General features: G+C 32.6%; 1 protein-coding gene across 1 annotated transcript in view; it reads right to left on the bottom strand.

Annotated features, from left to right (window-relative positions):
• Positions 1-25000, bottom strand: part of clcn2b (chloride channel, voltage-sensitive 2b) — a gene marked incomplete at its 5' end in the record, with an annotated part of 59295 nt that overhangs the window by 9358 nt on the left and 24937 nt on the right. Inside the window, 16 exons of the mRNA XM_079386832.1 lie at positions 1187-1298; positions 1387-1577; positions 3353-3486; positions 6081-6294; positions 8830-8940; positions 9227-9296; positions 12083-12238; positions 13459-13543; positions 14563-14664; positions 15405-15489; positions 15568-15693; positions 17821-17899; positions 19006-19083; positions 20197-20330; positions 20408-20536; positions 21709-21840. Of these exons, the coding sequence (XP_079242958.1) occupies positions 1187-1298; positions 1387-1577; positions 3353-3486; positions 6081-6294; positions 8830-8940; positions 9227-9296; positions 12083-12238; positions 13459-13543; positions 14563-14664; positions 15405-15489; positions 15568-15693; positions 17821-17899; positions 19006-19083; positions 20197-20330; positions 20408-20536; positions 21709-21840 (1938 nt within the window). The remainder of the gene's footprint in view (positions 1-1186; positions 1299-1386; positions 1578-3352; positions 3487-6080; positions 6295-8829; positions 8941-9226; positions 9297-12082; positions 12239-13458; positions 13544-14562; positions 14665-15404; positions 15490-15567; positions 15694-17820; positions 17900-19005; positions 19084-20196; positions 20331-20407; positions 20537-21708; positions 21841-25000) is intronic.

The raw sequence follows: 25000 nt of genomic DNA, 5'->3' as shown, positions 1-25000 counted from the left end.
TTGAAAGTGAATTCAGAGATTTAAGGCCAAAACTTACACTTCAAAAATTCACTGGACAGTACATCAGCTTGCCAATTCTGATATTTTCAGTGTGTTATGATTTGAGACACACTAACCATAATCTTCCATACAACTCAGTATAATACAGATACATTTTTCTTTTTAACAGGGACCATGTACATTAATAAACATAACTGTAAATATACAAGAATTGGCCAAAAAGGCTATTTTTCATCTATAGACCCTTGACAGAATATTAAAACATCATCCAAAAACAAATCATCATTATATTCATATTAAAAAAAACAAAAAAAAAAACAATATGTAGTATGCAAATTCTGATTGAGTGTGTGTGAATGAAATTAATAAATACAACAACATTACTATAACTAAAATTAAAGTTAAAACCGAAAATATAAAAATGAAATTTAATTCAGAATATTAAAAACACATTAATATTATACTGATGATACTAAAAATATCACTCACTATACTGAATATAAGTGTGCAAAATGTCTAGAAATGTCCTCACAAATAAAGTAAAACCTCTTGAAATTGACTTGTAAGGATTAAAATCAATTAAAAATGCCAAAACATATCAGTAAAGGGTTTGGTAAAGGCGTAGCTTTTATAAGTACCTTAGTTTCAAAATCAACATGAAATCAAAACTGACATTGTTTACTTTAGTAATAAATGTTCCAGTATAATAATCTTTCATCATAATGTAATAGCTTCATCTGCCTCTAAATTGACATTTCTGCTGACATAACTAATGCCACAAGTCAAATTAATAAAAAAAATAATAACAAATAAAAAAAAAGAACATCAATACACAGTAATAATGATGTGCATTTGTCAAAATCTGTGTGTTTGTATCTACTTAAGCATATTTTGGGGACAAATTTGTACTCAGAAGTGAGCAAAACCTGACAAAATCCCCCTTTTGTGTTTGTCCTCATTTCTAAAAACTGTACAAAAAAAAAAATAATTAAATATTAAAATTATTATTAAAAATACTAAAATTAAATAAAAATAAAATATAGTAAATACTTTTTTTGTTGTAAAAATACAGAAAGTTTTCTGTTAGAGTTAAGGTTAAGTTATAGTATTTATAGCTAGCTGTTTATAAATGTAACAGAAGTCCATGCGGTGTTTCCATTTAGATGATAAGTGTGTGTGATATTACTTGTGGGGATCTCGATGTATTTCTCAGCGGCAGACGTCTTCTTCAGCGCAGGTTTGAGAGGTTTAGGTGAGATGGGACGAGCCGGTGTGAACGACGACTCTTCTGTGGAGATCTACACTCACAAACATTCAAAGATCACGTCTCAGAAACACAGTATAAAGAGTCAGATGGGAGAGTCAAGTAAACGTTTGCCCTCTGACCTGGAAGCGAACCTCGTGGTTGACCTTTTGACCCCCCTCCTCGCTGCTGGGAGTGCTGACCACAGACACATGCTTCCTCTCGGCATCGATGCGATCGCGTATGAACTCCAGCCGCCGCTCGCGACTCAGATGCTGCGTGAGGAGCGCCTGCAACTGAGCGCGCTCAATAGAGCCCAGCAGAATCATCGACTCTACAGACCAGAGAGAGTGATGCTTTAACTGAACAAAAGTGACACTAAACACATTTATGAGATTCTGTTTCAAATAAATGCTGTTCTTTTGAACTTTCTGTTCATCTGTGAATCCTGACAAATAAAATGTATCACAGTTTCCACAAAAATATTGTGCAGCACAACTGTGTTCAACATTGATAATAATCAGAAATGTTTGTTGAGCAGCAAATCAGTATATTATTATGATTTCTGAAGATCATGTGACACTGAAGACTGGAGTAATGATGCTGAAAATACAGCTGCAGATCACAGAAATACATTACATTTTAACAGATAATCACATAGAAAACAGCTATTTTAAATTATAATATTTCACAATATTACAGTTATTTTTTTTAATCAAATAAAGGCATTGTTGATGAACAGAACAGACTTCTTGTGTAAATGTAAAAGAAAATCATACCAACCAAAAACTTTTGAAGGGTATTAGTGTGAGTCCATATATCATGCTTATAGTTAATTAAAACAAAAACTATCAAAAAGCATTCATTACTTCAAATAAAATGAACATTAACTGAAATAACAGTTTAACATGAAGTACTAAAATAAAGTAAAACTGAAGAATGAATAAAAACAACAATTACTACAAACTTAAAAATTACAATTTTAAATTCTAAAAATAAAAACTAATTAAAAATATTAAAAACTATAATAATATCTCGATAAAATAAAATAACATGTATATTATATACACACACACACACACTCTCACATACTCACACACACACTCACACACACACACTCTCACATACTCACACTCGCACGCTCTCACACGCGCTCTCACACACTCACTCACACACACTCACTCACACGCTCTCACACACACACACACGCTCTCACACACTCACACACACGCTCTCACACGCTCACACACACTCACTCACACGCTCTCACACGCTCACACACACTCACACACACTCACACACGCGCTCTCACACACACGCTCTCACACACACACACACTCTCACATACTCACACTCACACACTCGCACGCTCTCACACACACTCACTCACGCGCTCTCACACACTCACACACGCGCTCTCACACGCTCTCACACGCTCACACACGCGCTCACACACACGCTCTCACGCGCTCTCACGCGCTCACACGCGCTCACACGCTCACTCACGCGCTCTCACACGCTCTCACACGCTCACACACGCTCACACACTCTCGCTCTCACTCGCTCTCACACGCTCACACACGCTCTCACACGCTCTCACACGCTCACACACGCTCACACACGCGCTCACACGCTCTCACACGCTCACACACGCTCACACACACTCACACACACACACTCACACACACTCACACACTCACACACACTCACACACACTCACTCACACGCTCTCACACACACTCTCACACACTCGCACACACACACACACACTCTCACATACTCTCACATACTCGCACACACTCACATACACACAATATACGTTTCAAACACATCAAATGTCTGTAACTTCCTCATTATAATAATAATAATTATTTGAACCACATTCTATTTTTTCAGTTTTTACACACAATCGTCAATAACAACATTTTTGACTTATTTGTTTGATAATTTTTCCTACAAAAACTAACAATTTTACATTTTTTGTTTTTATTTAAAGCAAATGTATGTATCGATTACTACAAAAGAAACATTTGGAAAAAGTGCAATCTGAAAAGGCAAACCAGCCATGTATATGTATTTATATATATAATACACACAGAGCAAACGTACCTGCAGACTCCACCAGCGCCACTGTTTTGAGGTTTGCTATCAGGAGGATCTCGTGAAGGTCTCTGTAGATGGAGTTCAGGGTGATATAACGAACATTTCTGACCATGATGTCCTCCACACGAATATTATACTTCCTGCAGACAGAGACGTCATTATGAGATCCTGACAGGTTCCCCAACTCATGCTTTTAATGACTGTTTGATTGATTGTTATTTTTATATTTTATATCTATATAGTTTTAATCATTTTTATTTTATTTTTTTAGTTATTTTAGTACATCAAGTTAAACTAAATTAAAAAACAAATGTTGCTTTGGCAATTAGAAATAAAATACGTTTTTATACTTTATTTTATTTCAGTTAACGCTCATTTTATTTCAAGTAACAATTTTTTTATGGTTTTATTGTTTTAGTAAACTATAATAACCCTGCTTGTTGCCACATTTTAGTAGAAAAATACAATTAAAAACTCAAATTCATTTCAGAAAATGTACAAATATATTTAATCGGTATAAACGCAAAAGTTATCCTTTTTTTTTTAAAGGATACTTTTTTGTTGGCATACAAGACATATTTTGTTCCTGTATTGATTGATATTTTGGCAGCATTGTGTGGAAAACAGACGTGCCAATAAAACACACTGAAATGAAAAATGAATTGACAGAGAGAGCGAGAGGAAGAGATCGTGTTGAATGTCAATGAGTGTGTGTGTGTGTGTGTGTGTGTGAGTGTGTGCGTGTTTATCCTGCTGATAAGTGAGTTTTCTGCAGATTCTAACTCAGCAAAAATCTAACTTCCGCACACACACACACACACACACACACAGTTATGTAATTGTCCTCTCGACAGGTATAAATAAATGCACCTCTCAGACCCCTCAGATGAGTTTGAGACCAGGGCAGAAACACACAATCATTCAGAGCAAAACACCTCTGTGTGTGTGTGTGTGTGTGTGTGTGTGTGCGCACACGTTCTGCATCATCGCTCCCATTTTCTGCTCTTTAATCACAACAGAAACAAACACACACACGCACGCACACGCACGCACACACACGCACACACACGGTGACAAAATCTGATACTTTGTAACCCTGAAAATCTGAAAGCCTCAGAAACTAAGATTGATGTGTGTGTTGCACAGATTTCTAATGTGTGTGTGTAAATTTAGATCGTTTACACACAGTCTGTCCATTAACATTAATGAAGAGAAAACCCCATCTCTGTCTGTTGATCTTATAAAATGCAGGAAAAATGCATAAATGCAAAAGTAAAAATGTAAATCACTTTAAAAATTAACAAATAGATTACTTTGTTAATGTAGTTAAATGCAACCTAAAATAATAAATAATTTGATCTTTTAAATTGCATATATAATATAATATGCATTTGCCAAATGCTTTAATTCTGTCTTTTTTAAGGTTGCCAATATTGTTTTATGAGCCTCCTAAAACAGGTTTACATGCATCCAAGGTCATAAAACACTTTAGTTTTCTCAAAAAATAGCTTTAATTTGACCTCATTTCTAAATGATTCCTAAACGACTCGTGCGAAGCAGTTCTCTCTAAACCCCTCCCTCCCCTGAGCCCTCGCTGCCGTGATTGGTCAGATGGCGCAGTCCTTTTGTGATTGATCTACCGCGTACAGCGCGAAAGACAGCCATGGGCAGATATTATGCAAATGTGTTACTTTGAGACGTACAGCTGTAACAGAATAAGATTCGAATTCCTAACGACTCGTTTAGGCGATTGCGAGCAGACTCTTTTTTTGATAGACAATAACTTTATATATAACTTTATAATTTCCAACAAATATGCTTGATCAATTACCAAAGAAGAATGTCAAAATTAATCAGGAAGATATCATTTTCTTATCAAAGTGATAAAATGCTGTGTTGCAAAAATGAGTACACCCTCCTGAAAGTTACTAAATAAAGTGAAATAAAAATTTCTGGTGGCAAGTTTTGATCAACAGGTAAGTATGTTGAAACAAAAAGTAATTTCTTGACAATTAAAGTGTTGAATCATACAATGAAACCACCTGAGAGAGAACTGTTAGGAGATTTATTTCTTAGCATAAAAGAGGATAATGGTACAAGAGGAATACCAAATTATTGTTTTAAGTGTGAAAATATAGACGCAGAAATTCAAAAACAATGGACTTGTGAAAAGGCCCCTGAAATAATTAGGTTTTCACTTCAAGCTTTCATTTCGTGCCGAGTGAGTTTTTGCTAGAAAAAGAGCAGGAGAAACACCAAGAACGTGTCTCAGAGCCGGCAAAAGCTATGAAAAGCACTGACTGTTAGATGCAGCCTGCAGAAGAACTACCTAGCCAAAGCACAATAAACTCATTTAGCTTTCTCCAAAGCCCATGTTTATAAAATATAGACTTCTGGGAATCCATACCCCGGTCTCATGAGACCAAGTCAAACATTTCAGATCAGAGTTGTGTACTTAGAGTTATGGAGGACATATTAACAACCAGAATATTACACTTTACTGAATTAAATCTATTGTGTACTCATTTCTGCAATCCTTCATTAAAACAAAATTGACTAAGTTACTTATTTTACAGATATTAATGGCATATTTGTGAGCCTGCAGCACAAAAGATTATTTATTCACATGATGATGATGCATAAATCTCAATTGACCCTTATGACTGGTTTTATGTTCCAGGGTCACATATGGACAGACAGACAGAGAGAGAGAGAGAGAGAGAGAGAGACTCACTCGTGGTGGCCCCAGCCGAGCTCGGGCAGGTAAGGCAGTTTCTTAATGCGGATGATGGAGTCGTAGATGGACGGCTGAAGACTCTGAGCGACGGCGTTGGCCAGAATCACAGCGATCATGATGGGCAGAATGTGACTGATCTGACCCGTCAACTCAAACACGATCACGGCCGTGGAAACAGTGTGTGTGACCGCTCCAGATAACGCCGCCGCTCCTACAGAGACACAGATTCAACAAAACAAATTAAAAACACTGCAAATCGGTTCACTTTAAACTAAATGAACAAAGAAAAAATGCACACAAACTACGGAGCCGATTCAGATTCAAATTCAAAGTCATGAAGTGACAAGAAGAGATATTTACTGAATTGCAATTCAAAGAATTTCAAGTCACACAGAACAAAATCAATGGTGCACAACACTACTGTAAACATTCAAACAAAAAAACATCTACATACAGTAAAAATGAAAGAAATTGATATCTGTATTTCTAATTACAGCTTGATTTTTTAGAATTACTATTTTTCATGAATCCAGATTTATTTGTTATCTACACACACACTTAAATTTGCAGTGAAACATGGTCACATGGCTACTTTACAACGGCGTTTTAGTGCCATGTTAAAAAAATAAATAAATAAAAAATGATAAGTTTAAAGTCATAATATTTCAAGAATAAAGTCGAAATATTACGAGAATAAAGTAGAAATACTACGAGAATAAAGTAGAAATACTACGGGAATAAAGTAGAAATATTCTGAGAATAAAGTCGAAATACTACGGGAATAAAGTAGAAATATTCAGAGAATAAAGTCGAAATACTACGGGAATAAAGTAGAAATATTCTGAGAATAAAGTCGAAATACTACGGGAATAAAGTAGAAATATTCAGAGAATAAAGTCGAAATACTACGGGAATAAAGTCGAAATATTCTGAGAATAAAGTCGAAAAACTACGGGAATAAAGTAGAAATATTCTGAGAATAAATTCGAAATACTACGGGAATAAAGTAGAAATATTCTGAGAATAAAGTAGAAATACTACGGGAATAAAGTAGAAATATTTTGAGAATAAATTCGAAATACTACGGGAATAAAGTAGAAATATTCTGAGAATAAAGTAGAAATACTACGGGAATAAAGTAGAAATATTCTGAGAATAAATTTGAAATACTACGGGAATAAAGTAGAAATATTCTGAGAATAAAGTCGAAATATTCTGAGAATAAAGTCGAAATACTACGGTAATAAAGTAGAAATATTCTGAGAATAAAGTCGAAATACTACGGGAATAAAGTAGAAATATTCTGAGAATAAAGTAGAAATATTCTTAGAATAAAGTCGAAATACTACGGGAATAAAGTAGAAATATTCTGAGAATAAAGTAGAAATATTCTGAGAATAAAGTCGAAATACTACGGTAATAAAGTAGAAATATTCTGAGAATAAATTCGAAATACTACGGGAATAAAGTAGAAATATTCTGAGAATAAAGTCGAAATACTACGGTAATAAAGTAGAAATATTCTGAGAATAAAGTAGAAATACTACGGGAATAAAGTAGAAATATTCTGAGAATAAAGTAGAAATACTATGGGAATAAAGTAGAAATATTCTGAGAATAAAGTCGAAATACTACGGGAATAAAGTAGAAATATTCTGAGAATAAAGTCGAAATACTATGGGAATAAAGTAGAAATATTCTGAGAATAAAGTAGAAATATTCTTAGAATAAAGTCGAAATACTACGGGAATAAAGTAGAAATATTCTGAGAATAAAGTAGAAATATTCTGAGAATAAAGTAGAAATATTCTGAGAATAAAGTAGAAATATTCTGAGAATAAAGTAGAAATACTACGGGAATAAAGTAGAAATATTCTGAGAATAAAGTAGAAATATTCTGAGAATAAAGTAGAAATACTACAGGGAATAAAGTAGAAATATTCTGAGAATAAAGTAGAAATATTCTGAGAATAAAGTCGAAATACTACGGGAATAAAGTAGAAATATTCTGAGAATAAAGTCGAAATACTACGGGAATAAAGTAGAAATATTCTGAGAATAAAGTAGAAATATTCTGAGAATAAAGTAGAAATACTACGGGAATAAAGTAGAAATATTCTGAGAATAAAGTAGAAATATTCTGAGAATAAAGTCAAAATGTTTTAAGAATAAAGTCTAAATGTTTCGAGAATGAAGTCGAAATACTACGAGACTTTATTCTCTAAAACGCCGTCGTACTACTTAGATGTGCATTAAATATAAATAAACAGTAGGTAAAAATTGATCAAATTTGACAAATTTATAAAAATAGATATATTTGTAATTAGAACATTTCTACATATCTTTTATATATTTATAAAATGTATAAAATTGTGTAAAATATTGATAAAAAATTGAAATATTTCATAATTTTCTAAGAAAAACTATTTCTTACAGTGCATTTGATGGTCAAAATCCTACACTTCTCTAAACCCTTCACTATTATTGGCCATTAAGCTATAAATAAAATAATAAGCATTCAAAAGTGGATATTGTAATTTCATAATTAAATCCGGTGGCTACTAATCAAAGACTAACAATGAAAACAACAATCTACGACCAAACACAACAAAACTAAATCAATGCCTCTCAAAATCACTATGGCAACAATGAAGCAATTTCCATAAAAGGTAATCAGCTGTGATGAGTGTGTGTTTGAACACGTCTGTTGAAGCTCTATATGTGTACAAGAGCGTTTGCTTCTCACCCACAACAGCATATCCTCCGGGAACTATGGGATAGATGGTTCCATCCGTATTAATGCCCTCTGGAAACCATGCAGCCATACTTTCACCCACCAAACGACCAAACGCAGCACCTGAAACACATTCCCAGGTCACTTTAATAAATACAGTTGTGCTCATAAGATTACATACCCCTTGCAGAATACGCAAATGTGTTCATAATTTTAACTAAATAAGAGGAATCATGAAAATTGCATGTTATTTTTAATATTTAAACACAACGTTTCAGAAAGCTTCTAATACAAAACATGTACTGCAATTAATCAACGGGGGAAGTACTGCTATATCTATTAGTTACTTTTTTACACAATTAACCTGTGGTGTCTTGCTTTAAAAATTAATCAACATACAAATACTAACCAATGACGAAAACAGGCATGAAGGCTCCACAGGGTACAGGAATGGTTGTGGCTAAAGCAGACATCCAGAACTGCACAAAAACAACAGTATCACTCATTAAAACAAACTAAATTATTTCTGTAATATTTCAGCAAAACCTAATAGCTTTCTCTACCTCTGCAGCAAAGTTTCTGCTTATATAACCAAGAAGAGAGGACAAAAACAATATTAACCAATAATATAATCAGTGTTGAGGGATTAACAAACTAAAATTAGCAAAGCTAGAATTCATTTTTCAGTAGCATGACAGTAATTTTCCAGTAACAAGCTATTTTGTGGTGTAGTGTAACAAAATGACATTGCTGGTTATTACAGAACAATAGCAGTGACAAAATTCAGAATTTGACTCAATTCAATTGGTAAAAATGATAAATTTTTCTTTTATGCCAAAAATCATTAGGATATTAAGTAAAGATCATGTTCAAGAAAGATATGTTCTACCTCAAAACATAATTTTTGATTAGTAATATGCATTGCTAAGAACTTCATTTGAACAACTTTAAAGGTGATTTTCTCAATATTTAGATTTTTTTGCACCCTCAGATTCCAGATTTTCTAATATTGTCCGATCCTAACAAACCATACATCAATGGAAAGATTATTTATTCAGCTTTCAGATGATGCATAAATCTCAATTTCACAAAATTGACCCTTGTTTTGTGCTCCAGGGTCACATATAGTTTGTTTATGGCAGTGACTATAGCTCACATTACAGGCCTTTCTGCGAGTCTGCAGCCGCACACAATAGCCTGGCATATGACAAACCAGAGGGGTGTGATATTCACACGTGTGCCTGTGTGCGTCACAACACATCAAAATCCCCAAATATCCTCAGAGATCAACGCTTCGTTATACATCTGACGCAAAATCTGTCATCTGCTTGACATTTTATGCTTATACTGTACCATTTCCTCATCAGACTAAAACAGAAAGTTAAATAAATATCAGATGTAAATGTGTAAATAAACAACAGTAACATGTTCACACAAAACAAAAGCTACTTTCTGACAATTTCATCCACAATCAACTATTTGGAGCATTACAAGAGTGAACGAAAACATAAAACATAAATAAATAATGTGTAGTAGTTATTATAAGCATTATATAAATATATTGGCAACGCTTTATTTTAACCCTCTGGGGTCTGAGAGTGTTTTGACATTTTTCCCTGACATTTGTATTTTTTTTTCAGTATCTTAAAAACATATCCTTGTTACACGTTACATGTACTTACTATTATAATAACAATAAATGATGCATAATTACATGCAAGTAACCCAAAGCCAAACCCTATCCATACAGTACATGTAGTTAATTAATATTACTCAGTAACCTATAATTACACTGTAACAAGGACACCTTAAAATAAAGTGTAACCAATATATTTGATAAATGATATAAATAAATATATTTATATCAATTATTATAATTATACATTTTATTTGAAATGCTCAATTGTTTAATTAGAAAAACTAGATTTCAAATACTTTTAACGACAAGCAAATAAAAGTTTGACAACTTCTTTGTAAAAATCAAACAGAACAAAATGATAAAAGTGTGTGTGTGTGTGTGTCTCTGTCTTTGTGAGTGTGTGTGTGTGTGTGTGTGTGTGATCTCATTAGTGAACAAAACAAGAAAATCAAGTCATCTTTTTATTCCATAACTCTTTATTTGAGGTAAATTAATTATATTAAGCAAATGGCAACACACAACAGAAAGAGGAGATAATTAAGGGAGAAAGTCACGCACAAAAGCAAACGACACACACACACACACACACACACACACACACAGACACACACAGACACACACAGACACACACACAGACACACACAGACACACACAGACACACAGACACACAGACACACACACACACACTGGTTCCTGCGAGAACAGAAGGGCTCCTGCTGGAGGTAGAGGGGGGTTCAGTGTGAATGTTATGTAAGTGTTATGTGAATTATGTTGAAGAGTGTTTGAAAGCTGTGGGTGGATAGAGAGATCATTGCATAATATTCTCTCCTTCCTTCCTTTCTTCCTCTCGTTCATTCTCTCCTGGCACTGAAAAATGGACAGATCCATCCAAAATCTGCGCTTCTCTTTCTCTTCACCTGCCAGCATTTTTTCAAAGTTCCTCCTTTCTATTATTATGCCTCAAATTAAACACAAACACAACACAAATAATATATATATATATATATATATATATGTTTTTACATTTTTCTATATTAGTGAGGACATTTCAAAAACTGTTTTACTAAAATTTCATAATTTCACAAAATAAAATAAATGAAAAATATATATAAAAAATATTACTTATAAATGGTACTTCCATCCCCAGAAGTCCCCAAAGGCAGGTTTTGTCAGATTTAGCTCGAATCTAGGGATAAATTCCCCCTCAATCATAACCAAGTGTTTCCAGCTTAAAGACACACAGGATCAGCTAAAGGACACGCAGGGCACTTGTCCCCATGACAACACTGACGACATCACTTCCTGTGCCATGACCGGTTTCTGATGAGGTTACCAGGGTGACACACTCGTGCAGGTGACACACACACACACAGTATTTTCCTCAGCCAGTCACTTAAAGAGCTGGGTTTGGTTTGTCATTCATCAGGTCGGGTGAAGCTGTAAATACCGGACAGGTGTTGATATGTAAATGTGGGCGGGGATATGTTAATGAGCTCATGTATCATTACTGTGGTGTCAATAAATGCTCTGGAGGAGCTGGGCAGGAAGTTAAGAGTTCAGGAAGTTTCCACAGAACATCAGCCTTTTAAACCAAGTTTTCTTTTACTTTAAACCTTGTTTATTTACCTTCATAACGATGAAGATGACGAGGATCACGAAGACGTTAGCCTGCGGATGTTTCCAGGCGGCCGAGTGAAAGTCATAATTAAAGTCTTCTGCTATTCCTTGCTTCGTCCAAGTGCGATTGTCAAAAAATGAAACCAGGGTCTCCTTCTGTGTAAGCTATAAAAAAAACAAAATACAGAAAATATGGTATTTATTTTCTTATTTTAAACAAACTTCTCTATATTTTGTTTTATGCTAAAAAAAACAAACATTTGCTAATAGGGTACACAGGTAAGAAAATAATATTTTAAGATATTTTCTCAAAAAAAAAAAAAAAAAAATTATCATCATGCATCAGAATTTCCCTGATCGTTAATTAATCATATACATTTAGAATTAAAATAAATAATTTAATAACAAAACACTACAAAGAAAAAACATTACATGCAAATATGAATTTTAGTATAATTTAGATTCTAATATGGTGTTTTTATTAATATTTTAAATATTTGTATTTTTATATTTTTAGTTTTCATTTTAATTAAATTTTAGCAATTTCATTTTAGGTTTTTTTATGTGTGTCTGTATAGATTTCATTTAATTAAATTTGTATTTTAGTTATTTTAGTACTCAGGTTAAATAAAATAATGTTAAAATGTTTTGCAATGTTGCGTTTGAAAATAACTATTAATGGTTATTAGCTTTAATTTCAGTTTTAGCTTCACTTTAATAACCCAGATATGAACATGCAAAAGTAATGAAACAATAAATTAAAATCTCACAATAATGATACAACTGTCTTCTATATATGTCTTCATAAAAATGAACTTTGGCAACATTGAAATGAATTAAAACAACATGAGCTGGATATATGACACCATTATCTTACTTAGAGCTGAATTCACATTGAATTTAACTGAACTGGTGTCATACTCGATTCATTTTACAACATTAACATTGTTATTTTCCTGTTTATTAATGTAAAGCTGCTTTGAAACAATCTGTGTCGTATAAAGCACTACAGAAATGAACTTGAATCTTGACAAACATTAACATTAAGTAAACTTGCTTTTTAGGGATGCATTTTACTACAAAACAAATACTGATGAAGAAAGGATTCTCTGCAGTGTTTTATGAGAGTGAAGTCATACGCTGCTAATGGAGCCTTTTATTGCCTGGTTCTGAATCACTGATTGAAGTGTGTGTGTGTGTGTGTGAGAAAGAGAGAGAGTTGATGCCTTATTCTGTATTTTATACGAGTGTACGTCGTTAGGATTGATTATTGAATGCCTCGTGTTTCTCTCAACTGTCTCATTAACTGGATGGATTTAACAGCCTGGGGAACAAACACATGTTGTGTGTGTGTGTGTGTGTGTGTGTGTGTGTGTGTGTGTTACCTGTCCGGCCATGAACTGGCCAAAGCCCGGAGGGAAAGTGAGCGTTGAAATCAGTAAAGTGACGAGCGCGGGATACAACAGCCGCCTGGAACACAATCAGATGCATTAAACACGTGAATAGACCTAAATCTGTACAGACAACTGTGCTTGAAATTAAGCTTCCTGTAAAATAATACACAAGTGCTTGATTGCTTTCAGAAAGCTTTGGGGATTTTTAGATTTCAATTAGATACTGTTTGGCCCATTTATTAACTTTTTCCTTTTTTTTTTGAAGCAGTAGTACACAAATATTATTATTTTAGGAGGTTTAACTACACGATTAGTTAAAAAAAAGATTACGAAAGCATCCCATTTTTAACATTTTCAAACATTCAGCCTCACAATTACAGAGAAACTTTATTTGAGCAACATTGAGATATTAAAGTAGTTTTAATTTTCATATTTTGTGTGTTCATTTTAATTTTAGCTAGATTAGCAGGTTTTTAGTAATTTTGTGTTTTTTAATACATGTATAGATTTTTATTTTAGTTGTAGTCATTTTAGTACATATTCAATTCAACATGCAGTAAGTTAAGTCTTGTTTCAAATATCTAAACATCCTTAAATTAAGATACGTTTACTAAATGTTTTCAGATATCAAGTCTTTTTATTTTTTTTTTTAAGTTTTTGTTTAAGAGGAAAAATATCTCCCAATGAAGTAAGAAAATAATCGTAATTCTTAATAAATCTTAAGCAAAAAGATTATTTTCCCTTAAGATTTATTAAGATTAATGGCAGATATTTTTTCTTGTTTTAAGTAAAAACAAAGAATATTGATATTTCTCAATATCTCAAGTCATTTTGTTTCTCAAGTAAATGCATTTTGATTCAAGAACGTTTAGATATTTATACTTAAAACAAGAAAAAAGAAAGAAAGATTTGAAGTGCACAAGTTGAACTGAAGGAGAATGAGAAATATCTCCATGGCAACTAGCTGAATTGTAACTAGAAATGTATTAAAAAATTTTAATCAAGTTTTTGACATACTTAACTTTTATTTTATTTCAAGTACAAAAAGAAGAGGTTTTAGTTTTAGTTAACTATAATAACCCCGGGAACACTTACTTCTTCATGAGGAACTTGTTAATAGTTTTCTGTTTTCGCATAAACTGCACAATTAGCCTGTTCAAATACACAAACAAGGCCCCACCAAACCCACTGGCGATTCTGCAGAGACAGTGACATCAATACTCATGAATAATGATTCATAACACAGTTCATTAGATGATTTTGTTTGTTCTCTCATCAAATATCTGCTGGGTACAACGTGTCTAAAACAAATGCACATCAACAATTAGCAGGAGACACTGATTCACGGTTTAATTATTGTTTAAGTACACAGTAAGCAATAAAACAAAGGACAAAAGAAGCATATTACAAGAAACTGAAGAAAAGTCAAATGGATGTGCAGTTAATCATGATTTTCCTTTTCAATGCAAACAATCATTTGCCATGTTTTACAATAAAAATATATCCAAATATCCTTAAAATATGCATGGCAAAAGGGACATATATAGTGCTGATTAATCACATCCTAAAACATAATGTTATTATGTATATCTAAATACACACACATACTGTATATATTTTGAAAATATTTAAATAAATCAATATTTAATATGAAATGATTTAATCTGAAATGTATACATGCATGTGTTTGTATTTATATATATATATATATATATACACATAATAAATATACACAGTACACACACATATATTATGTAAACAAGGTTTATCACGCTTTTTTTTTTTATCTAATTTTCATTCTTTACTGCTTATCATTTTAGGGAAATTTTGACTGGAAACCAAGACAAATTACATAAATGCAATAATTTTTACACTGGTAAGAAGTGGTAAACAACAAATGCAAAGAAACAAGGAAAGCAATAAGAGGCAGAACTGACCCGATCACAGCAAACGCTGGAAGCTCCTGGAGGTCAAAGGGGAAGTCCAGTCTGAAGCGTGTTTTAAAGAGAGCCGTGATCGTCTCTGAGAAACAGAGAAGATTCCTTTAACTCTTAACACACACAAGCATTTCATGCGTTTCTATAGCATATCCACACAAACCTTCATCTCTGTTCCACACGGCCAGAACTCTGAAGATAAAGGCACTAAACGTAGCAGCAAAGAATCCACGCCAGTAGTTTCGTACGGCGAAGAACGTGGAGGTGACTTCAATGCTGAATAACACACCTGAAATACACAAAGTTAAAGGGGACCTATTATGCAAAAATCACGTTTGTTTTCCAAATTGCCTTCTTGGCACTCTGTAAGGCTAATGATGCTAAAGCTATCATCATCATCTCGGTCTGTTTTCTCTGGTGCGGTCTTTATTAATGATCATGAATAGGAATGATAGTTAAAAGTTGAATATGAAAGCAATGTGAGTCGATCGCTTGAAGCTGTCGAGCTCATAATCAGAAGTGGGACTTATAAAGTTTGTGATAGCATGAGACCAGCTATGTTGTTATTTTTATCCCGCAGTGCTCCCTGTCTGTGTAATTCATAAACGCTAATGTATTATGCACAATATAATCAGATGACTGACTTTGAAACAGAGTACATTTTCTGTAAAGATAACCGGCTTGTATTAATCATGGAATGTTTATTTGTAAAGGTTAACACTGCTAATGCTGGAGCTCCTCTTGAAGCTCCGCCCTCTTCTCCAGGAGCACCAGCTCATTTGCATTTAAAGCAACACACTCAAAATCAGAGCGTTTTGGCTCATACCCTAAAAGTGGCAATTTTAACAAGCTATAAAAATGATCTGTGGGGTATTTTGAGCTAAAACTTTACATATACGCTCTGGGGACATGAGAGACTTATTTTACATCTTGTAAAAAGGGGCATAATAGCTCCCCTTTAATATCTTGATGGAAATTTTCAAATGTTTTTTTTTTTTCAAGCTTAAAAATGTTCTCAAAAATGGACAAAAAAATATTATTTTAGTAACTTATTAATTTTAAGTTAAATTGCGCTTTGTTGGTATAATGTCTGATAGAAAAAAATATTCAGTGTTAAGTAAATATTTTTTAATTGTTGTTTTGTAAAAAGCACATTTGTGCCATTTAATTGATGCAATGGTGAAAAGAAAATGGTAAAATAGGCCTACATGTGGTAAGAAATGTGAAAAACTGTGTTCGGCCTTTGGCCCAGTGTTTCATTTTGTTCAGCTTCGGCCAAGAATTTTCATTTCGGTGCATCCCTAGTTAAAACTGCATTAACTATATTACATTAGATTTATAATGTAAGAATAATCTTTCCATTGATGTATGGTTTGTTATGATAGGACAATATTTGTCTGAGATACAACTATTAGAAAATCTGGAATCTGGTGCAAAAAAATCTAAATATTGAGAAAATCTCCTTTAAAGTTGTTCAAATGAAGTTCTTAGCAATGCATATTACTAATCAGAAATGAAGTTTAGATATATTTATGGTAGGAAATTTACTAAATATCTTCATGGAACATGATCTTAATATCTTAATGATTTTTGGCATAATAGAAAAATGTATAATTTTGATCCATACAATGTATTTTTGGCTACTGCTACAAATATACCTGTGTTACTCATGACTGCTTTTGTGCTGCAGGGTCACAATTTAGAAATGTTCTGTGTTTTAAATAGACATTTTGTATGGTTTCTTTTTTTTTTTTTTTCTGTAAATTTTCATAAAGTACAAATAACACTGTAACCTCTTGTTAAAACTGCATTAACTTCATTAAAACTACTACTACAAGCTTTTTCAAATATACACATTTTCATTTTTTATTCAAAAATAGAAATGTTCTACTTTTTTTCTTGAACTTTTTTCTGTTTTTAAATATTTAAATTTTTTTTTTTAAACAGACAAGTTTTAAAATTTACAGTAAATATTGTAACATCTAACAAATAGCACTGTATCTCAAGTAAAAACTGCATTAACTGCATAGTAACTGTAAATATTTGTAATTTTAGGTACATTATTTCATTTTCATGTGAATGTTTTTTCTTTGTATGCCATTCAGAACTGAATTGAAAACATGTAAATTCCATTTTAATGTTTTAATTTACCAAAGTCCTCAGATTTGAGCCAAAAACAAAAAACTAAACAAGAAGCAGGATTAGAAGACCTTACATGAATATAGATATTCTCTGATATACACGTTTATTATTAGTATATTTATATGGTTAAATATGACTATAATCTACAGATACAAACGTTGAATGCAATATTGTTTTGCAGGTGTTTTGATGGATGTTAATTATTTTGACAGTTTTGATCTTAGTTTAGAGAAATATGACTAATTTATTCACACAATATTTTTTCAGTTCTGACCTCCAATAGGAGCAGCAAAGCAGCATCCGACCCCGACAGCACAAGCCGCCGCAAGCATCTCGATGTTTCTGGACTCATTCTGTTCAACACACAACACAACAATTAACACACGACCGCAGACAACACAGCCTAACACACACACACACTAAACCAAAAAACAGAAGTACATACACACCAGCACAATCAAGCACAAAAACAAATCTACTTGCACAAAGTCACAAACTATAAAACACACACCATCTATCACACTATCTACAAACTGATACACACACAAACATAGACACACACCTGCGTTTGGTAAATCTATTCACAGATGGATATCCCTGTTAGTTTTATCCTCACAAAAGGAAAACTTCATCAAGAGAAATGCAAAAATATATATATTTTAGATTGATTTTGGTCACACACACACACACACACACACACACACACACAAACAAATGCAGAGGCGAAACTCTTCCCAGGAATAAAAACTATGGGGTTTACCATTTGTTTCCTGATATACAATAATAATAAAAATTTTAATAAATCTGCAAAAAAGTGTTTCTAAACCCAAAATGTAAATAACAAATGACAAGAACTTTTGATGTAAAATTTTCTTATTTTTTTAGATAGTAAAAAGGCATTATTTTTTCCTCATAACATCAGTCAAAGATTCTTGCACAAAAATAATTTTTTATGCAAATATTTATCTTGCAATTCTCATTTTCAAACAGTTTTTCTCACTAGATTCTCATCACTGTAAAATCATATTTTAGTGAAAACTAGTGCTGTCAAACGATTAATTGCATACAAAATAAAAGTTTTTGGTTGCATAATATGTGTGTGCTGTGTATATTTATTATGTTTATATAAATACACACACATACAGTATACATTTTGAAAATATTTACATGTCTATTTATATTCATATAATTTAGATTACATATAAATATATTTAATATATAAACATAACAAATTTCTGAAATATATACATGCATGTGTGTGTATTTATATATACATACACACACATTATGTAAACAAAAACTTTTATTTTGTATGCGATTAATCGTTTGACAGCACTAATAAAAACACTGATGTCATTTTTTTTAAATCAGCATAGATAAAAGACATTATTTATAGATACCACATTTTGTACTATTAGAGGAATTTTCTTAAAATCGCAGGCTATGATTTTTTAATTACCTCATAAATTCCACCAAAGAACGACATGAATTTGCAGAGAAGAGCAGCACACAAACTGGCAATGTGCACAAACGGACCCTACGGGATAGAAAACACAATGCTTGTGATGAACTCAAATCAAAGCAGGGATACTTTAAACAACACTCATGTCCATTCAAACCAAGGGAGCCCAGTGGATTTTGAATGCAGCTTCCAAAAGACAAAAACATTATATTTTTTAATATTTGCTAAAATCACACCGGCGTGATTAGATCGTTTAGTGCAGCACACCTGCTGCTAAATTCAAATCTCTTTCTGTACAATGAAAGTGATATAATTTACAATGTCTTTATTAAATTCACATTAAATACAAAGTCAGCCGTATTAAAAATATTTTATGGCATGACACCCGTATCTGGTACTTAAGTAAACAGACAGGTTTTATGCATAGATAAATAGAGTACACTAACATTAAGCTACTTTGCCCATTATAGATCAACTAACATAAGCTATAAAGGTGCAAAATGCATTTACTTACACATATTTGAGAATCAAGATATTTCATGATATAGTTAACACATTTTGGAATATTTCGAATAAAAAGGAAAAAAATAGACAAAACATAAGTCTATATGTGTCCCTGCAGCACAAAAGCAGTCATGAGTAGCAAAGCTATATTTGTAGCAATAGCCAACAATACATTGTATGAGTATCATGCAAATTATCAATTTTCTTTATGCCAAAAAATCATTAGGATATTAAATAAAGATCATGTTCCATAAAGACATTTAGCATATTTCCTACTGTAAATATATCAAAACTTCATTTCTGATTAGTAATATGCATTGCTAAGAACTTCATTTGGAAACTTTAAAGGAGATTTTCTCAATATTTAGATTTTTTTGCTCCCTCAGATTCCAGATTTTCTAATAGTTGTATCTCAGACAAATATTGTCCTATCATAACAAACCATACATCAATGGAAAGATTATGTATTCAGCCTATTTATGAAGCATAAATCTCAATTTCACAAAATTGACCCCTTATGACTGATTTTGTGGTCCTTGGTCACATATGTATTATAGGTGCCCCCTCAAAAATAACGAGTGCTTGATTGACTCAACACTGACTCATGTGACAGAGTTTTGTTGGAGCAAAGGAAAGCAGGTAAATTAGATCTCAAAGCTAAAAACATATTCTGAGTGTGTTCACCTCCTTGCCCAGAGGCAACCCGCTGCCCAGCGCACAGGTCAGTCCGACGACTTTGGCCACAAACGTTTTTAACGTGAGATATTCCTTCAGCACCACTCCTCTGAGAATCGTCTTCATTTCAGGAATACCAGACCCTGAATGAGAGATGAACGCTGAATTATGAAGAAGAGCAGAAATCTGTCATGAGTGTGTGAATGTTAGCGTGTCTCACCTGCAGCCTGAGGCGCTACTATGTGTGTGAAGCCTGCAGAGAAACTGATGAGAACCACAGGATAAGTGACCCAAGCTAAATACTGCAGGATTACGTTACTGTCCAGACCACCGTACATCCACTTCTGTGCTGTAGAGAGATCAACACACGGGACTATTACAGGGCGTATGTACTACAACATTAGATAAATGACAAAGAATCTAGACAAAGCATACCTTGGTAGAAGTACAAGTTAGCATACTTAAATTGTACTTAAGTACATTTATTTCTATGCTTCTGAAATTGACTGATAAAGACAATATATAAAGACAATAAGACTTTCTTATTAAAAGTAACTTTAAAGCACAAAAACTCTTTTTTCAGTATTATAATTTTGAACATTTAAGTTTCAAGAACATTGAACATTTCTAAGTTTGAGAAAACTTTAGAAATGTTCAAAGGTTTTTTTTTCAAATTTAGAAAAGTCAAAAAAAAAAAAAATAGAAATGGTCAGTTTTTTTTCAAAAATATAAATATTCAGTTTCTCTCGAAAATAGAAATGTTCAGTTTTTTTCTTCTAAAATAGAAATATTCAAAGTTTTATTTTCAAAAATAGAAATGTTCAAAGTTTTTTTTTTTTAAACTTAGAAAAGAAAAAAAAATACAAAAATGTAGAAATGTTCAGTTTTTTTCCCTTTCAAAATAGAAATATTCAGTTTCTCTCGAAAATAGAAATGTTAAATTTTTTCTTCTAAAATAGAAATATTCAAAGTTTTATTTTCAAAAATAGAAATGTTCAATTTTTTTTAAACTTAGAAATATTCAAAGATTTTTTCCAAACTTAGAAAAGTCAAACTTTTCAAAAAGAGAAATGTTCAACGTTTTCTCAAGCCTAGTACTGATCTTAGTTTGAGGTTTGAAAATATTCTGGCTATACAACAAAACAAACAAACAAAAAAATCTGGACAGATCAGGAAGGAAACAGCAATGTGCACAATGACAAATGCCACAATTACACTTGTATGCCACTACAAAATGTAACTACAGAATTAAAAAAATAAAAACATATTAAAAGTACTTATACCTCTGATATAGACATTTAATTTGACTGCTTTTATGGAGTAACTAAAACCATCTTTAATCAGTTCTTTAGAAAACCATCTGTCTTGGTTCTTTAGGGAACTCTGAAACCAAAACACTGACCTAAAGAACCTCCAAAAAAACATAACTACTCAAAAACCATATACAGCCAAAAATAATCATACAACAATTCCAACTGACATCTTTACCTCTTACACACACACACACACACACACACTCACCTTGTAGGAGAAGGGCGATGCAGAAATCCATAACAAAGCTGACCAGAGCCATGACGAGTCCCAGCAAGATGAGGAAGATCCAGTCCTCGCCGACCCGCGACATGAGGAACCGCTGACAGTGCACTGCACAGACTCCACAGAGAGAAACTACGTTACCCACAATGCACCGGTACCCAAAATCAGACTGCACTACTTAGAAAGTACCAGTGCACACCTGGAAGACTCCATAAACAACAACTACAATAGCAAACAATGCCCACAGCAGTGCAATGACTACACAACCTACAATTTACAGTACACAAAAACAACAAGAATCAGCAAAAGTCCAACAACAATGTGCAAAAAGAAAAAAACTAGTGCTGCCAAACAATTAATCGCGATTAATCGCATCCAAAATAAAAGCTTGTTTACATATGTGTGCTGTGTATATTTATTATGTATATATAAATACACACAAAAACGTACATATTTCAGAAAAATATTTTTTCACCTCTTATTGTGGCCATCCTAAGGCACACCTGTGCAATAATCATGCTGTCTAATCAGCATCTTGATATGCCACACCTGTGAGGTGGATGGATTATCTCGGCAAAGGAGAAGTGCTCACTAACACAGATTTAGACAGATTTGTGAACAATATTTGAGAGAAATAGGCCTTTTGTGTACATAGAAAAAGTCCTAGATCTTTGATTTCAGCTCAAGAAAAATGGGGGCAAAAACAAAAGTGTTGTGTTTATAATTTTGTCAGTATATATATATATATATATATATATATATATATATATATATATATATATATATATATATATATATATATATATATATATATATATATATACACACACACACACACACAAATATACACAGAACACACATATTATTCAAACAAAATCTGATTACACATGATTATTCACAATTAATTGTTTGACAGCACTAAAAAACAAACAAAAAAACAATTTAATTGAATTTTCTGCCACTACAAATGTAACTTTATAGACTGAAGAACATGCTCTGAACATATAATTTAATATTTGTGAACTACTTTCCCCAGAAGTCCTTCCATCATCATTATTTTTGCAACTAATCTACCCACAATTCTCTTTTCAATTCTAAAACCTCCGGTCAAAACAATGACTTGTGCTACACAAACACGCTCACACAATGTTAATGCATTGTTAGATGACTGGTTTAAGCTCATATTCTGGACTATATCTGGTACAGTTTTGTGTGACACTTAAATATATTTCACTGTAGCTTGAGTTATCAGGGACGATGAAGTCAATCACATTTACGCGTAATAAGTCTATTTTGATTGCATGTTTAACTTAAACTGACCGCTTACTAATAAAAACCTGTGTAAGATTGTTCATATGGATATATATATGAATATACATGTTATTTTTATGCATATTGTTTACATTTTATTCTGTTTTCACTTTAATATTTAATGCTTATTTTTTGTGTTTTAGTCATTTATATTTTTTGTAAATGCCTATAGTGTTTTTATTTAGTTTTAGTTATTTTAGTACTTATACTTATTTTACTTCAGTTTTGTTAGCTTTTTTGTCATTTTGTATTAGCTTCTTAAATATTATTTCATTTTTATTTATTTAGTTTGAGTTATTTTAGTACTTCTAAATGAAAATGAGAAATGTTGCTTTGGCAACTAGCTGAAATAAAATAAGTATATTTTATTTCAAGTAACGTTTTTACGGTTTAGGTTCCTTAAGTCATTAAATCAATTAATCAATCTCTGTAGGTTTGGATTGTCTTTCACTTTAGCTATCAGGTGTGTGTGTGTGTGTGTGTGCGTGCATTTTCTTGAGTGCTACTGCAGTCCATTAACCTCCATAACACCATTTCTGAAGTCATTTTTAAAACATTAATTCTTTATTCTTCTCATAAACAACAGGTCTGGAAAAGCATCTCCGTCACCCTCTGCATCCATAACACAAACACACGGATGCTGTTAGTATCCATGGCAACCTCAATAAGAGCCAATGATGACTCACCAAATGATGGAGCGAGAGCAGTGAAAGGGAGCGTGTACGAGACAGTGTGGATGCGTCTTCAAACACACATAATGCTCTTACATCACTTCTAAAGCAATGTTTCCAGACATCTATAATTTCGCTTTTTAAACGTAGCCACCAACTTTAGACAAAAAATGAGACATGAAAGCATGTTAGCATGGGATGCGCGAGCACACACACACACACACACACACACAGAGAAGTGTGTGAGAAGCGGAACTTATAAATGTCTTGTTAATGCACAATATGCAGATGTAATGAGGGTGAAGTGTTTATGTAAGAGTGTGTGAGTGTGTGTGTGTCACTGCTGGCTTCTGTTTTATAACACCACTCCATCAAAACAAAGTCATTTGCTTGCTTTTCTCTCTCTCTCTTCTTCATTTAACCCCTCGCTTTCTGTTCGAAGAACTAAAATTTCCTTCTGTTAGCATCCGGATTCATTTATGAGCAGCCAAGAGCCACTTGTGTGTTTCTTACAGAAACTTTTGGGACCTGATATTGACTATTTATCAAAGCAACTTGTAAAAAGGAGGAACAATTGCAAATACATGCAAGTATATGCAAATAGGTGCAACTGAAGCAGTAATATCAGTGTGTGGACATTTACAAACTCGTCTGACCTTTGCTTATGTTCACTCAAAGTTATTTAGTGTAAAAAATATTTTTTAAAGTTGTAAATAAAATTCAAATTATTGGAGTATGTTTTACACACACACAAAAAATACTTTTTCAGTATGTGTTACTTGCCATTTTTTTTTTTTTTTGGTGAAATTTACTAATAATTTTTGAGAAAATAGTTTCAAAGTAAATCACTTTCGGTGTAGGTGAGGAAACTGTTAAATACTTTTATGTAGTTAAAATTTAAATCATTTTAAAGGTGTTTAATTACAATGAAGCTGTTTATAATTTAAAGACGTTAAATCACAGATTTAAAAATTATAAAAAAAGCTAATCTTTCTCTCTATAATTTCCATTAAAACCCCAACAAATGTATATATATAAAAAAAGGAATCTAAAAGCGGGTGATAAGGACTCATTTGTATTTAAAACCCCCCACAAGACAAAAAAAAATAAGTTAAACAGCATTGTTTAATCAAACATCAATGGCATTATTGAACAATAACATGAACATTTTGAAATTTGAATAATTGTTGAATGGTATCTTCTGAATGGAAAAACTACAGTATTTAAAAAGGATGCTACTGATAAATATTACATTTAGTCATTTAGCAGACGCTTTTATCCGAAGTGACTTACAA

The sequence above is a fragment of the Barbus barbus genome (assembly GCF_936440315.1).
Source record: "Barbus barbus genome assembly, chromosome: 31".
NCBI classification, from domain to species: Eukaryota; Metazoa; Chordata; class Actinopteri; order Cypriniformes; family Cyprinidae; genus Barbus; species Barbus barbus.
This window is presented reverse-complemented; position numbering and strand designations above follow the sequence as displayed.